The sequence below is a fragment of the Rhinolophus sinicus genome, chromosome 14 (genome assembly GCF_057876585.1).
Source record: "Rhinolophus sinicus isolate RSI-liver-muscle chromosome 14, RSI-T2T, whole genome shotgun sequence".
NCBI lineage: Eukaryota > Metazoa > Chordata > Mammalia > Chiroptera > Rhinolophidae > Rhinolophus > Rhinolophus sinicus.
Window position 1 is genome coordinate 178,090,272 of NC_142514.1, and position 16,689 is coordinate 178,106,960.

The following is a 16,689-nucleotide window of genomic DNA, read 5'->3' on the forward strand; positions in this document are numbered from 1 at the left end:
TATTTGGGAATCATCAAATGTCCTGTAGTAGTGAGAAATAAAGGGAAAAAGTGACAAGCAGAAACGAAATTGTAGTGAAACTGAAATGTCTAAATACCATGTGCATTATTTCATTAATAATTTGTACTTCAAAATTATCTTGGTCTAATGTTACAAGCTTTACATGTAAGTGTGTGTGTGTGTGTGTGTGTGTGTGTGTGTGTGTACAATGGATAATATTATATTGTACCATTAAAAAATAAAGGATTTAAGAAGTTATATGATATTCTACAATTATATCACTACTATGAATAAGATTCAAGTTTGAAACCCAGTTTCAACCTAATCAAATTCTCTGTGTTTTTATCCACCTCACTGTCAGCATATTTAAAGGTGCCAGAATAACAAGGATGAAAGTATAGAGAAAAGGTTAAACTGCAGTTTGATCTTGCTAATTCATTTAGTTTCCTTTGTAGTTTAAAGAATGGTCACTGCACACTTAACCCTTTTTTCCTTTTTTCTACCTCCAGTAGGAGACCAACAGATAGTGAACAAGATAAAATTACCACCTACTCAATCAGAGAATCATCTATCTTATTTTTTTATTCAACTTCTTTAGGGAAGCAGCAGGATATTTCATAAGTATCACTAAATTTTCTACTACTGGAAGTTTTGATATTTATACTGCAGCCTCAACTCACTATTTTAGAAAAAAAAGAGTTCAAAACATCAATTTTTCTGCTCAAATAACTTACAGTATGTGTAGCTTCCTATTGCTTTGGCATGAATTATCCTTTTCACTAATAGTGTATATGGAATATAGTATCTTACCTCGCTCCTTGAAGAGAAGGGAAAAATCAATCTTGAATAGTGAGTGTGAAATCAGAAAATCAGCCATGAAATAATACATAAATAATGATAGATAAGCTATATTTTAAGTAGTGATCAAAAGGTCCCACGTTCTCTAAGACAGGGAAAGATAGAGGAAAAAAACACTAACAAGGACCCAGAAACCAGGGCTCCAGCCCTGAATCCACCGTGAATTCTTACTGTGCCCTTGGAAGGATCCTTCCCTTCTCATCTGTAAAATAAATAAAATAAAATTACTTCTCCCACAATAATTTACAGAATTGTGTCTGTAAATAGCAAATAGGGGAAGGTCTATAAAACAACTTGCTAAGGGGTTACCATTTTAAAGTTACTCAATATAATTTTTATCTTGTGGTGATTTTCTTGGCCATGGTTGCAGGCTCATAGCAATTCTTCAGTAGAGAGAAATCCTGTGTATAATGACAACTATGAACATTCAGATGAATATATGACAGTCCAAGGGACCAACATGCAGTCTGGTCCCTCTAAAATGGTGTCACATGGAGTGCTTTTGGTATTTCAGAAGCCAATGCAAGGGAAATAGGAGTGAATTGTAGAGATGGAGCTCTCAGGGGACACGCCCCAAGGGAGCGTCTGCAGCTCCTCATCCCACGTTCTTAGGGAGGAAGCGATTAAATTACCTATGGGACCTAGCTGCATCTATTACGTATGCATGCATATTTTGGTATTACTTCTCTTTTTATCCTTTCTAAATGCATAATTTACAAACAATAAAATCCACACATTTTTGTGTATAGTTCTAAGAATTTGATTACATGTGTATGGTTATATAACTATGACCCCAATGAAGACATAGCACACATCCATCACATAAGCAAAACCTCGAGGTTCTTTGTGTCAACTCCTTCTCCCACCTACTGTCCTCGGAAACCACATAACTGTTTTGTGTATATAACTTTCTTTGCAAGAATGCCCTCAACTGGAATTCTAGAATATGCAATATATGAGTCTTGCTTCTTTCACTTAGTATGATTCATTTTAAGATCCTTCAATATTGCTATCTTTACCAATAGTGGAATCTGGTTTTTTTCCCCATTTTATTGACATTGCATATTGTTTATCCATTCCCCAGCTAAGGGACATTACGTTGATTCTAGTATTTGGTGATTATAAATGAAACCTATCTAAACATCTACCTAAAGGTTTTCTGTGAACATAAATTTTGATTTCATTTGGGAAAATAACTGTGAGAAGGATTACTTAGTCAGAGGTAACTACAAGGTCTGACAATTAAGTTCATGAACTTACCACCATTCACTTACATTGGCAGCACTGTACCAACAGCTCGGTAAGGTTTCATAACCTTGGTATATCAGTGTCTCACAGAGGTGTTTGAGTCAACATGTGGCATGTCTTCCTGAGTGGCATTCATTATTGTTGTTGCGTGTTTTTGTGTGGTGTCGCGAGAATGCCTGAGATTGTATTAGAACAACGAACAAACATCACATTTCTTGTTAAACTTGACAAGAGTGGAAATGAAATCAGGGACATGTTAGGCCAAGTTTACGGGGATAATGCCATAAAGAAAACGGCAATGTACAAATGGATTAAATGTTTTTCTGAGGGGAGAGAATGCGTCACTGATGAAGAGCAGTCAGGGTGGCTAGTAACGAGCAGAACTGATTAAAACATTGCAAAAATTCATGGAATTGTGCGTCAAAATAGTTGGCTGACTAAGAAACATAGCAGACCAAGTAAACATCAAGAACGAAACAGTTAGGAAAATCTTAACTGAAAATCTTTTCATGAGAAAGGTATGTGCAAAAATGGTCCCGAAGGAGCTCACCAATGAATACAAGCAAAGGAGAGTGGAAGTTTGTGAAGACCTTTTGGACAGGCAAGACAATGCTTTGGGCCATGTTATCACTGGTGATGAAACATGGGTGTACCAATACGACCCTGAAACAAAGCATCAAAGTATACAATGGAAGCCAGACAATTCTCCATGATCAAAAAATTTCCATCTGTCCAAATCAAGAGGTAAACCAAGTTGCTAAACTTTTTTTTTATATCAGAGGGGTTATTCATTATGAATTTGTACCAAATGGACAAACAGTTAACCAAGTTTACTATTTGGAAGTACTGAAATGGCTACATGAAAAAGTTATACGAAAATGCCCTGAAATTTTCACCAATAATTCATGGCTCTTGCATCACGACAATGCACCAGCTTACGCTGCACTGTCTGTGAGGGAGTTTTTAGCCAGTAAACAAATAATTGTATTGGAACACTCTCCCTACTTACCTGATCTGGCCCCCAATGACTTCTTTCTTTACCCAAAGATAGAGGAAATATTGAAAGAAAGACATTTTGATGACATTCAGGACATCAAGGATAATACAATGATAACTCTGATGGCCATTCCAGAAAAAGAGTTCCAAAATTGCTTTGAAGAGTGGACTAGGTGCTGGTGTCAATGCATAGCTTCCCAAGGGGAGTACTTCAAAGGTGACCATAGTGACATTCAGCAGTGAGGTATGTAACACTTTTTCTAGGATGAGTTCTTGTACTTTTACTGACCATTGTCACCCCAACAAATTTAATAAAAAATAAAAATAAGTTGATATAGCATTTTTTACAAATGTGTTGGTGCTCAAACATTTCATCTGCTTCCCCCACATGTGACTGCCCCATGGCAGCTCACCAGAGACATTTACTAGTTCTATAGAATAAGCTTTGGGAAGAACTGATATGTGTCATTTCTGGGTGGCTTAAAGCACAGGTGCAACATTCCAGTTGTCTCTTCTCCTGCCATGGAGACCGAGAAGGCTTCATGTGCCAGCAGGTGCAGCTATGGCTGGTGAAGCTTTCCTTATCTGGTATCTTTCAGTGACCACGTAGAGAGGGTCCTCTCCTTCCCAAGACAAGCTACGTGATGGACATGGAGTGGCATAGTGAGAAACAAATCTGTGAGAGGCTGAAAAATGGCGCCAAAGTTATCATTTCCTAATATCCTTTAAGTGATTACAGCTATGGACTGAACTGTGTCTCCTGCCCCCAAATTCATATGTTGAAACCATAAACACCCCCACACCCACCCCAATGTGACTGTTTTAAAGATAGGGACTAAACAGAGGTAGTTAGGTTTTATGAGGTCATTAGGATGGGGCCCTAATCCAGCAGGGCTGGTGCCTTATAAGAAGAGGAAGAGACACCAGAGCTGCCTCTTTCTACCATGTGAGAATACAGTGAAAAAGTGGTCATCTCCAAACCAGACCGAGAATCTTCACCAGGAACTGAATTGTCCAGCACCATGATCTTGGAATTTCCAACTTTCAGAACTGTGAGGAAAGAAATTTCTGTTGCCAAAATCATATCATTTTATACATAAATATTTCAGTGTCTTTCTTTAAAATACAAGGACTTAATAAGAAAGCCACAATACTATTATTGCACATAATTTTACTAATATTTTCTTTTTATAATTATCTAGTCAATGTTCAGATTTTCCTGATTGACTTTTATAAGTGTTTTGAAATGTTTTTCAAATTGAGATCCATATAAGATCCAAATTTTGCAGTTGATTGAGGTATATCTCAAATTTCTTTTACTCCAAAGCTTTCCTTTCTATCTATGACTTTCTCTTTTTCTCCCGTAAATTTGTATGTTTATGAAAGGGGGTTATTTGTCTTCTAAAGCCAAGATTTTGCATCACTAGCAGATAACAGCAAACTTTTGAATTTTGCCAGTCTCTTAGATGAGAAACTATATCTCGATGGGTTTTAATTTATGTGTGGTATTGAGCATCTTTTCATATATTTAAGAGACACATGCATTTATTTCTTTTTCTGTGATCTTGCTATTCATGTCTCCTGTCCATTATTCTATTATTTTTTTCTATAGTTATGATGAAAACTCTTTTATTTGCATTAGATTGTATTTTTCATTTTGAAATGTTAGAATCAGGACATTGAAAAGAAGGAAAAACACCCATAATGCTTGCACATTATACCACTTTTAACATTTTGGTTTCTGTGTTTCCAGGTTTATTATTCTATGTTTGTTCTCTTATGTTACTGTAATTTTATGTACAATTTCATTCACTGATTTTTCCAATGAAAATATCTTAAACATTTTTTAGATATTGCATATCTTTCAAAAAATGTTATTAATGATTCTCTACACTTATTGTGTGGATAGATGATAATTTATAACCTTCTTACAACCATTGACCATTTATGTTGTTATTATAAATGGTATCAAATTTTATTAAAACTTCAGCATCACTTCAAACTTGAAGATTTATACACTAAAAGCTATGGATATTATTGTTTTTTGTTTTTTTTGTGTAAACTACACTTTAATTAGAGAGTAGAAAAATAACAAATAGCAAATAATACAAAAACATATGTGCACCCTCATCATACCCAGCTAGTTCCCTACAGGCAATTTCATTGCTTCTTTCTTAAGAACGGGATATGAGAGCTATTTTTCACAACTGAAAAATAATGTTTGCCTACCTCTGTGAGTAACTCTCAAGGCATAGCTTGAATCACGTTATTTAATCTAATTCACTCACGTAAACAAAGTGTATTGAATCCCACTGTGTACCAAGTAGTATGTTTGTTAATATTATTAAAAAGTTAATAACATGAGTCGATTATTATGTGGGTAGAGACAACAAGATTTACAAATCATCATTCAAATAGTGATAAGTGCTATAATCAAATATTGACAAAATGTTATTAAATCATCTTGAAAGATTTCAGAAAGTACCAGAAAATCCTATTGATCATGAAGTTTCTTCTTCTATGAGTTTCCATGTTTGGCCCAAATAAGCATGTGTATCTGATTACACTTATTTTTGAAAATAGTTAAGCTCTGTATTTCTCTGATATGTGACGAGTAGTTAATGCATTATGAGAAATATCTTATTTATAATCCTAGGTATAAAGAAACACAAATGTGTCTTTTTGATCAAGAAGTTCAGAGGTGTAGAGGTATGATTTGTATTGTACTACAAAACAGGACCAATTTCAATCCTAGTTTTATTGATAACCAGCTGTGAACAGACCTGCCATGACCTCATTTTTTTAAGTCATAAGATGAAAATCCCTCTCCATTTACCTCATAGATTGCTATGTAAGGTGACAATGAATATGAAGGTTCTTTGGAAAGCACAAAAGATACTAATATTTTAAAATTAGGCAATCTGAACCATTACTTTCTGATGCCTACCTCATCTCTTCTTGGTTATTGCTCCAGAATTTCTATCTAGTTACTTATATTTTTTGTCTCCCTATTAATACTCTCTATTTTTTTGAGACCTCATTCTTCTGATTTCCTTCAGTTCTTTGTCTAAGATTACATTTAGCTCTTTGAACATAATTAGGACTTTGTCTTAAAAGTGATGAAAAATATAAAATACTAATGAATGAATTCAAAATTGTGTAAAGATATACCATATTCATGGATTGGGAGACTTAAAGTTGACTGCTTTGCAGACTCTATGTGATCACAATGGAAACCTAAGTAAGGCTTTTTGAGGGGGTAAATATTGGCATACTGATTATAAATTTATATATAATGGCAAAACTAGTGAGTAGGCAAAATAATTATGAAAAAGAACAAAGTATGGGCCTGAAAATTATCTCACTTCACAACTTACTATACACATAGTAACCGAGACAATTTGGCATTAGGGAAAAAAATAGACCCATAAATCAATGGATCAGATTGTAGTATCCAGAAATGACCCACAGATATACCATCAACTAATTTTTGTGAAAGATGCAAAGGAGAAAATATATTCTTTTTAGCAAATTTTGCTGCAACAGTTGTCAGTCCACATGCAAAAAACCCAAATGTTAAATGTAAATTAGAATCAGATGTTCCCCGCAATAAACCTCTGTGCAAATGTTTTTAAAATTTTATTGAGATTAAGAGTTGCCAAACTGGAAGCAACCAAATGCACTTCTGAAAGTGACAGGCTAAACAAACTGTAGTACATCATTAAACTGAAAGACAATTCAGTGAAAAATTAGAATAATATTGATTTATGCAACAATATGGATGAATCTAAAGTGGATTTTAAAATGAAAGAAGCAAGAACTAAAGGCTCCATACTGTGTGATTCCATTCATATAACATGGGGATGGAAAAAAGCTGAGTGATTTTCAAGGGTTGGGCAGTGGTTGTCTAGAAAAGGGATGGAAAGGGAAATTTTAGGATGATACAAGTATTCTCCATGTTACTGGGCCCGTGAACACATGACCCTGCATTTGTTAAAACCCATAGAACTGTACAAAGCAAAGAGCAAATATTAATATACACAAATTAGAAGAATCATCCAGGAGTACAGGAGAATTCCAGGAGTGAACACAGAGTGTTAAAAAAATCTAATTGTACTACAAATGTATGACTTAAATTCACTGAACGGAGATAGGGAAAAAATTTAAGCTGACTTAAATAATGTTGGAAAATAATGTGTTGATCAGAAACTACAAGGCTAAAAGTAAAAGAAGCTATAAAAATTCTATTCTTTAATTACTGAAGTTGTTTATCATGGAGGTATACATTAACAATTATGGAACTGCTTTACTTATAAAAAAAGTCACACAAATAAATTAATGAACGGCACTTGTTGAGAGCCAGGTTTCTCACTGTCAGAGGTAGAAGTTATGAAAGGGAAACAGTTGGGATGAAATAAATTAGAGTCAGAGATATCAGTATACACTCATGTTTCGCTTAATATCGGTATGATGGACAGGTAGAGAATAAGTGTAATTATGAATGTATACAGACTACATAGATATATACTTTCTACCTCTGTGTGCAAGAGGGCCTAGAAGTAAAACTCCAGTATCAGTAAGCACAATCAGGGTTCAAACTTGGCTTTTAAATACCACTCTTTAATAAAAGAAAGGTGGTTCTTTGTAGGAATAGTTGATTCTGTGATAGGGATAGGGAAAATACCAGATAAGCCTGGAGAATTGTGTAGTAACACAAAGTAAGGAAGTGCTAAAAACAACAACAACAGAAAGATGAAGCTATGTCAAAGGGACACAGCAGCAAACTGAAAGAGCTGTGAATGGTGAAGGTGGAACAATTTGAGCAAAAAATAAATAACCCAGTATTGGTTATTACCCACAAAATAAAATAAATAAATGACAGAGTAAATAAATAATTGAGGAAAAAGAGACACGTCTTGCTAAGAGAACTCCAAATAAGTTATTGAAATACTGTCCTCTCCAGGAGGTGGGAATAGTTATCAAACACTGGACTGTGATCTGGACTTAGGGACTTATTTCTAAAGCATAAAATATAGAAAAGGGAGAGAGGGGGTAACTTTACAAGGGAGAAAACTTGCAAAATTTACCGAGGACTTGTGATCAAGGTTAACATAATTAGTGATAATTCATGTTGATAGCATGTACCGCTGACATAATGTGATGAGGAAAACACTTCGCCTTAGTGGTATTACTCTCTGAAAACTATAACCTCAGTCTAATCTTGAGAAAACATCAGAACATCACAACTGAAGGACATTTTAGGAAATACCTGACCAGTACTCTCAAAACTTTCAAGATCATCAAACACAGGGAGAGTCAGGGAGCTTGTCACAGACCAGAAGAGATTAAGGAGACATGATCACTAAATGTAAGAAGAAGTAAGGATATTAGTGGAAAACTAATGAAATCTGAAGTTTAGAAAATAATATAGTACCAATCTTGGTTTCTTAGTCGCACAAATGTACCATGGTAATGTAAGATTACTCTGTAGGGGAAACTAAGGAAGAATTTTATTAGTTTTCTATAGCTGTTATAACAAATTACCACAAACTTGGAAGCTTAAAGAACATATATTTATTCTTTCACAGTCTGTAATCCAGAAGTCCAAATCAGTTCCCCTGGACACAATGTGTTGGAAGAGCCATGCTCCCTCTATAGGCTATAAAGGAAAATACATTTCTTGACTTCCATTTCCTGGTGACTTGGCATTCCTTGGTTTGTGGTCACATCACTTCAATCTCTACTTCCAAGGTCACATCGCCCATACCTCTTTTATATGTGGTCAGATCTCTCTGACTCCCTCTTATAAGTATGCATGGGAGTGCCTTTTACAGTACACACGAATAATCCCAGTGTCCTTAACTTATTCATATCTTTGTAGTCCTTTTAGACCCTCTTAGGTAATATTGGAAGGTTGCAGGAGTTAAGATGATCTTTCTGCAGGCCATTGTTTAGACTGCCACAGGGTTACATTGAACATTCTTTACCATTTTTTAAAATTTTCAGTAATTCTAAAATTCTAAAATTAAATAATTATTTACAACAATAATTAGAAATGGTTCCAAGAGGAAAATAATCACCATAAAATAGAAGAGAATATTTATGTTATGCTACAGTGCCCCACGAGTACCAGCCTGAGAATATTAGCATATTCAAGTGCAATCTTAAAATACTGAGATATTGAAGCCTCTTGTATAGAGGCAATAAAATAGACAAGACTACACATTTATGTGGGTAGCTTTTGTACAGCATATAGCTCCCTTAGGATCAAAATTAAAAGCGTAAAGATTATGTACTATACTGGCATATTGAATGTACATTACCTTTATTATTGACAGATATTGTCATGTTTATGTTCTATATTGATATTTAGAATTATTTAATTATATTTCATGTGTATGAAGTACTTTTCAAATATATTCAGAAACTAAACCTTTAAATAATCTCATATTTAATGCACTTTTGTGATTTACTAAGTAGTATTTATTTGATATGTTACTTGTCACTTAAACAGACATAACTTCTAAGTAAAAATTATGAGCTTGTTTCAGATGATTCATTTGCTTATGGGATCATGGAAATCATTTGTGTTGGAATGCAAGCGCTGAGAAGGACTGTAGATAGAAAATATTTCAATGGAGAAAGAAAGCCTCTTCAATAAATGTTGCTGGGATAATTGGAAAGCCATGTGCAAAAGAATGAAATGAGACTTCTCTCTGTCACCATGTACCAAAATTAACTCAAAATGGGTCAAACACCTAAACATAAGACCTGAAACAATAAACTGTATTGAAGAAAACATAGGTATTAAACTTATGGACCTTGGGTTCAGAGAGGATTTTATAAATTTGACCTCAAAGGCAAGGGATACTTCCTAAAGCTAAAACAAATGAATGGGGCTATATCAAACTAAAAAGCTTCTGCACAGCTAAAGAAACCATCGACAAAATAAATAGGTGACCAATCGAATGGGAGAAGATTTTTGCAAACAACGCCTTCAATAAGGGGCTAATATCCAAAATATATAAGGAACTCATAAAACTCAACAACAACAAAAACAAGCAACCCAATTAAAAAATGAGCAAAGGACCTGAATAGACATTTATCCAAAGAGGACATATAGATGACTAATAGACATATGAAAAGATGCTCAACATCACTAATCATCAGAGAAATGCAAATAAAAACCACAATGAGAAATCACTTCACACCAGTTAGAATGGCTATCATCAACAAGACAAATAATAGCAAGTGTTGGAGAGGCTGTGGAGAAGAGAACCCTCGTACACTGTTGGTGGGAATGCAAATCGGTGCAGCTGCTATGGAAGGCAGTGTGGAGGTTCCTCAAAAAATTAAGAATAGAATTACCACATGACCTAGCAATCCCTCTCCTGGGTATCTACCCTAAAAATCTAAAAACATTTATTTGTAAAGATATATGTGCTCCTATGTTCATTGCAGCTTTATTTACTGTGGCCAAAACATGGAAAGAAACAAAGTGTTCTTTGATAGATGATTGGATAGAGAAGATGTGGTATATATACACAATGGAATACTACTCTGCCATAAGAAAAGATGAAACAGTGCCATTTACAACAACATGGATGGATTTTGAGATTGTTACACTAAACAAAATAAGTCACACAGAAAAAATTGGGAGCCATATGATTTCACTGATATGAGGTATATAAAACTGAAAACAACAAAGGAACAAGACAAACAAAGAAACAAAAACTCATAGAAACAGATAGTCGATTAGTGGTTACCAGAGGGTAATGGGGGAGGGGGATGGTAGATGAGGATAAACAGGATCAAATATATGGTTATGGAAGGAGAACTGTCTCTGGGTGGTTAGCACACAATGTGATACGTAGATGATGTAATACAGAATTGTACACTTGAAACCTATGTAATTTTACTAACCATTGTCACCCCGATAATTTTAAAGAACAATATTTCAACAAAACAGAAAATTAGCTGTGCTTCTTGAAATCCACTAGACAGCTATGTAGAAGGTTTATATTATGAACTATACACTATAATCATTAGTTATTTAAAGGTTCACATATTGATACAATTGGACTCAAATTGTATCATTATTTTATTTATTCATTTTATTTATTCATTATTTTATTTATTCATTAATTATTTTATTTAGTCATTTAAGAAACATTTATTGAGAATCTAATATGAAATAGACACTCATTTAGGTACTGTGAATCATGTTCTAAACAAAACTGATAAAGCCACTGCTTTCGTGGAATCTAAGTGCTAGTTGGGGAAGAGAGAATGAACAAGTAAACAAATAAATACACAATAGGCGATGGTTCGTAAGGACTATGAAGAATAACACAGAGTGAATAACAGTGTGCATGGGAATATACAGTGACTCTTTTATAAAGATAACCAGGAAAGAAATCTGTAATAGAGGAACATTTAAGCACCAACCTTAATGGTAAGACAACATTCCACACACAAGGTGGAGCAAGTACAAAAGTCCTGAGGCAGGAACATGTTTGTAGTTGTCAGATTTAAAAAAAAAAAAAAAAAAAAGGGAAGAAAATCAGTGTGAATGAAGTAAGGTAAAGGAACTGGGGGGCAAAAAAAGATCATTTAAATCAGCAAAAGTAGACATGTAAGATCAGCATTAACAATTTGAAAGCATTTCCAGAAATAGAGTGTACATTATTGGTTACTGCGCCATAGGTAGGTTTCCTCATGGGCACATATGCACCGTGTTCATGGTCTCACTTGTGGCCCTATTTTGTGTGCATTTGCATTGAGGTGGTAGAAAAATTGCATGTGTCATAAATGAATAAACCAATATCCTTAATAAGATTATTGAAAAGCAGGCCCCAAGACATCTTAGCATTCTTCTTCAGGTATTACATTTTGGGACATAGTGTGTACTTTTTCAGGATGAGAGACTTTTGAATAGGCAATGATATCACTTCAGGAACTTAACTTCATTGTGGCATTAATGAAACTAGTTTACTGCACATGTACAACGCTAAAATCACAATCCTAGAGATAATTTTGCCTCCCAAACAACTTCACGAGAGCCCTCTTGACCTCCTTGTTCCTCAGGCTGTAGACCACAGGGTTCAGCATGGGGATGATCATGGTGTAGAACACGGAGGCCATTTTGTCTGTGTCCATGGAATGGCTGGAGCTGGGCTGTAAGTACATGAAGATGATTGTCCCATAGAAGATGGAGACTGCAGTGAGGTGGGAGGCACAGGTGGATAGAGCCTTCTGGTATCCTGCAGATGAGTGCATCTTTAGGACGGTGACAAATATAAATGTGTAGGATATCAAAATAACCACAAGAGCAAAAAAGATATTGAAACTCACTACACAAATAAGAACCAGCTCAGTAACTTGTCTATCAGAGCAAGACAGAACCACGACTGCTGGAATATCACAGAAAAAGTGACGCACCAGATTGGAGTCACAGAAAGAGAGACTGAAAGTGTCCCCAGTGTGGATGGAGGCATTCAGGAAACCACAGACATAGGAGCCTATGAGCAGACGTGCACACATACTTGTCGTCATGGCTGTGGTATAATGTAGGGGTTTGCACACTGCTGCGTAGCGATCATAGGCCATTGAGGCCAAGAGGTAACTTTCCACAGTGGCGAAGGCTACAAAAAAGAACATCTGAGTGGCACATGCATTGTAGGAGATGACCTTGTCTTTTATAAGGAACCCAGCCATGACTTTGGGAGTGACAGCCGTAGAGTAACCAAAGTCGACCAGAGACAGGTTACTGAGGAAAAAGTACATGGGAGTGTGGAGACGAGAGTCCAAGAGAATCAACATGATCATCCCCAAATTCCCAATCAGAGTGATGAGGTAGATGAGGGTAAATATTACAAAGAGGGGGACCTGCAGTTCCGGGTCATTGGTGAGTCCTAGGAAAATAAATTGTGTCACTTCAGTACTATTCTTCATCAATGTTGAGAATCACAAAATGCTCTGTGGCTGAGGAGAAACACAGTGATAAACAAAGAAACTTGAAAAGTGTACATACAGTATGTATTATTTTATTGTACAATAACTTGTGTTTCAAAATTCTCCAGATAAACAGGGGCTGACAACAAAACTGAGTGCATCAATTATAGATAGTTTTACATATTGTTGAATCTGAAGGATCTCCATGGATCATCTGCCCAATTTTACAATTTATCTGTTTGTAAATGGAGATATAGAAAATTAAATAACTTAATAAATGGCTTGTCCATAGTGACTATATTTGCCAGTTCACTTTTCCCAAGCCTACTAAAAGCATATCCTTGCATGTTGCTCACCTACCAGAAACTGCTCTAGCCTCATTAAATGTACATTCTTTATATCCTCTTAACAACATTATGAGTTTGTTTTGTTATTATATTCATTTCAGTTATTATGCAAAGAGGTTGAGTAATCTTTTATATTCAAATACATGTGAATGGACAAGCTGTGCTTTGGATCCCAGCCAACCTTTGAACCCCCACTGAGTGGATCTGAAGTCCAATGGTCTTAATTGTATCTAAAATAAATTGAATTTAACTCAGTTTACACTTATTCTTTGTCTCCATTGGCCCAAACTCAGTGCTTGGGGTTTCACAGTGAAGTAACTGAGAGGCAGATATGTGCACAGTAGATGTGGTAGGATAATTGGAGCAGTAGGAACACATACAACCAACAGAGACAAGACTGGACATCTTTGTCCTGTTCCCGATCTTAAGGGGAATGCTTTTAGCTTCTCTCCAATGAGTATGAGGTTAGCTGTGAGGTTATCATATATGGCCTTTATTATGTTGAAATGTGTTCCCTCTATTCCCACTTTGCCAAGAGTTATTATTATTATTTTTTATCATAAATGGTGCTGGATTTAAGAGGCAATTCTGAAGAGAACACAAAGCATTGAGTATGGAGCCAGGGCTCTGGGCTGAGGTGCATATCAGCCCTAAAGTTTACTATCTAGGAATCATTAATCCTACCCTAACTCACCTGAACCTCATGTACCCATTGGCAAAATTAAGACAGCAATGAGATCTACTTTATTTATAGTATAATTGTGAGCATTAAATAAGGTAACATTTAAAAAAATCAATAAATGCTAGGTGTTTGGCACAGTTGGATGAATGCTAGCTATAATATTACCATTAGGATGGGATAACTGTGTTTATGTTGGTCTGGGAAAATGGGTGGTGACCTGCAGATTTCAGGTGTGCAAGAGTTTTAAAGTCTTGACGCCTTTCATTTAATTTGCCTTTTCTCACACACTAGGGTCACTGACAGTTTTTGTGTCTGCAGTGTTTTCTCGTCTGTCTTTGCTTCTCCCATACTATTGGCTGCTCCCACAATTCCAGGTGAGCCATTCTTCTGCGTTATTTCTTCCTTGAAAGCCAGTCCATATTTTCACTTAAAATAGTCCCCTTAGCACAGGTAATAGAGTCAATGGAATTATAACAGCTATATACAATGTCAGACGGATAGCAGACTGGGGCGGGTGGATTGTCACTTTGTGAGGGGTGTAACTATTACATTGTTTTGTACACTTGAAACTAATTTTAAAAAAGTAAGCATATGCTATTAGATGTTGTGAGATGGAAGGGGAAAGAAAGGTAGCGGTAAAGGTTGGGAGCCCTAATATAAGGTTATATGCACTTATAAACAAGGCAGTCAAGTAATACCAATGAAAGATGATGGTCAAAATATAGATAGGAGTTTCAGCATGTTATTTATACTTATAAGAGTAATTAATAAAGGAACCAAAATTATTAATAGGATGATCAAAACATGAAGGTGGGGATAGAAGTGATCAGGTGGGGTCAGTGAGCCAAACCATCATCTATCGTGGCAAGAATCAATAGGTAATGTCTAAGCCAGCATGCTAAATCAGGAATTATGAGTTTAAGTGTATTATTTAGCGACAGATATGTAGTTGGCTCTCAGGGGGACTTTAAAATATTTAAATGTAGTTGTCCCTGGGGACAAGAATGGGGATGAAGAAGTGAGGGTAGAGGAGGACTGCTAAGCCCTTCCACAGGGTTTGATTTTTTAATCACGTGCACGTCTTTGATAAAATTAAAAAGTTATGTGGTAAGAATTGTTTTCAATAAACAAATACAATTTTTAAAAAATAGCCCCCTTTTCTTAAACTGATTCTTTCTCACATTATGACATATATATCATAGCAGAGTCATGGAGATCAGGGTTGAAAGTTCCTCGTTTATGAGCTGTCTTTAGCCTGTGGATCTATTTTGGAGGCAAGCACTGTGTTCTAAAATGTTTTCTTTGAATCTGTTCTTGTGTAGGAACAGTATTTTAAATGTTGTGTTTCAAATTGAAAGGGATGCATCCTATGCTAACTACTGACATTTTCCTCCTAAAACTTTTGCAAGTTCACTTCACAAGCCTATCCCACGATAACATTATGTTTGGCAACCTTAACACCCTCAACCACTTTTACCATGCAGTACATTCTAGAAACAATAAGGGCTTTGTGTGTGTGTGTGTGTGTGTGTGTGCGTGTGTGTGTGTGCAAGGTAGGTAGTCTTATCATTCCTACTTTACCATTAATGAAATTGAGGATTTGAGAAGTTACGTGAGGCTCTAAAATTACACAGCTAGTACATGGGAGAGTCGAGATTCCAGAGTGAAATCCACTTTTCACCTAATCAAAACTGTATGTTTGTAGCCATTCACTGTCTACATGCGTAGATGAATTAGTATAAGAAGCATGATATTGTAGGGAAAAGTTTAAAATGCAATCTGGATCTTGTTAATTCATATTAGATATTTTAGTAGTGTAAGGATAATTTCTGTCCTTTGCTCTTTTTCTGTTTGTTTTTTTGTTCATTTTTTTACCTCCAATGAGAGTGCCAACATTTGGTGACCAAGATGAAATTATCACTTGATCATCAGAGAATCATCTATGCTATTTTTTAAAGTAATTTAAACAAGTTTTTAATTAGTTTCAGGTGTACAGAGCAACATAGCTGTATTTTTTTGTTCAGAGCTTTGGAAAAGCTTAACGATGTTTCATAAGAGATCAGTAAACTCCCTACTGATGGAAATTTTGACATTTATACCCCAATATTACTTCAGTGTTTTAGAAAAACATTGAAAATATCTATTTCTATTGTCAAATAACTTGAAGTAGGTATAGTTGCCCCACTGATTTTGTGTGAATTACACTTATCACTAAAAATGTTTATGGAATCTAGATGCTTACCTGTCTGCTGGGAGAGAAGGAATAGTCAATTGTGAATAGTGAGTCCGAAATCAGAATATCAGCTGTAGAATATTCACAAACACTATTAGAGGAGCTCTCTCTCAGGTACTGGTATTAAGGTTCCAAAGTCACTAAGGCAGGAAGAGTTGGAGGAAAGAATATTAACATGGTTCAGTTTCTGAACCTACCAGCCTTTCTTTCTGTGCTCTTAGAGTCGTCACTTACCTCCTCCTTATTTGTAAGATAAACATAATCACATTACCTCTGTCACACAATTCACAGAACTGTGTCCATAAATAACAAGCTGGAGAAAATCTGTAAAACATCTCAATAAGAGATTCTCATTTTAACAACAATCCACA

At 35.5% G+C, this 16,689-nt stretch overlaps 1 protein-coding gene across 1 annotated transcript; it reads right to left on the reverse strand.

Moving 5' to 3' along the window:
* Window positions 1-12,126: 12,126 nt before the first annotated feature.
* Window positions 12,127-13,056, reverse strand: LOC109438808 (olfactory receptor 5B3-like). The gene has a single exon (XM_019718890.3). It carries the CDS (start codon window positions 13,054-13,056, stop codon window positions 12,127-12,129), a length of 930 nt encoding a protein of 309 aa, XP_019574449.3.
* Window positions 13,057-16,689: the final 3,633 nt, after the last annotated feature.

Excerpts from the sequence above, each read along its gene's own strand:
- LOC109438808 (XM_019718890.3), bottom strand. The coding sequence starts at position 13,056 with ATGAAGAATAGTACTGAAGTGACACAATTTATTTTCCTAGGACTCACC.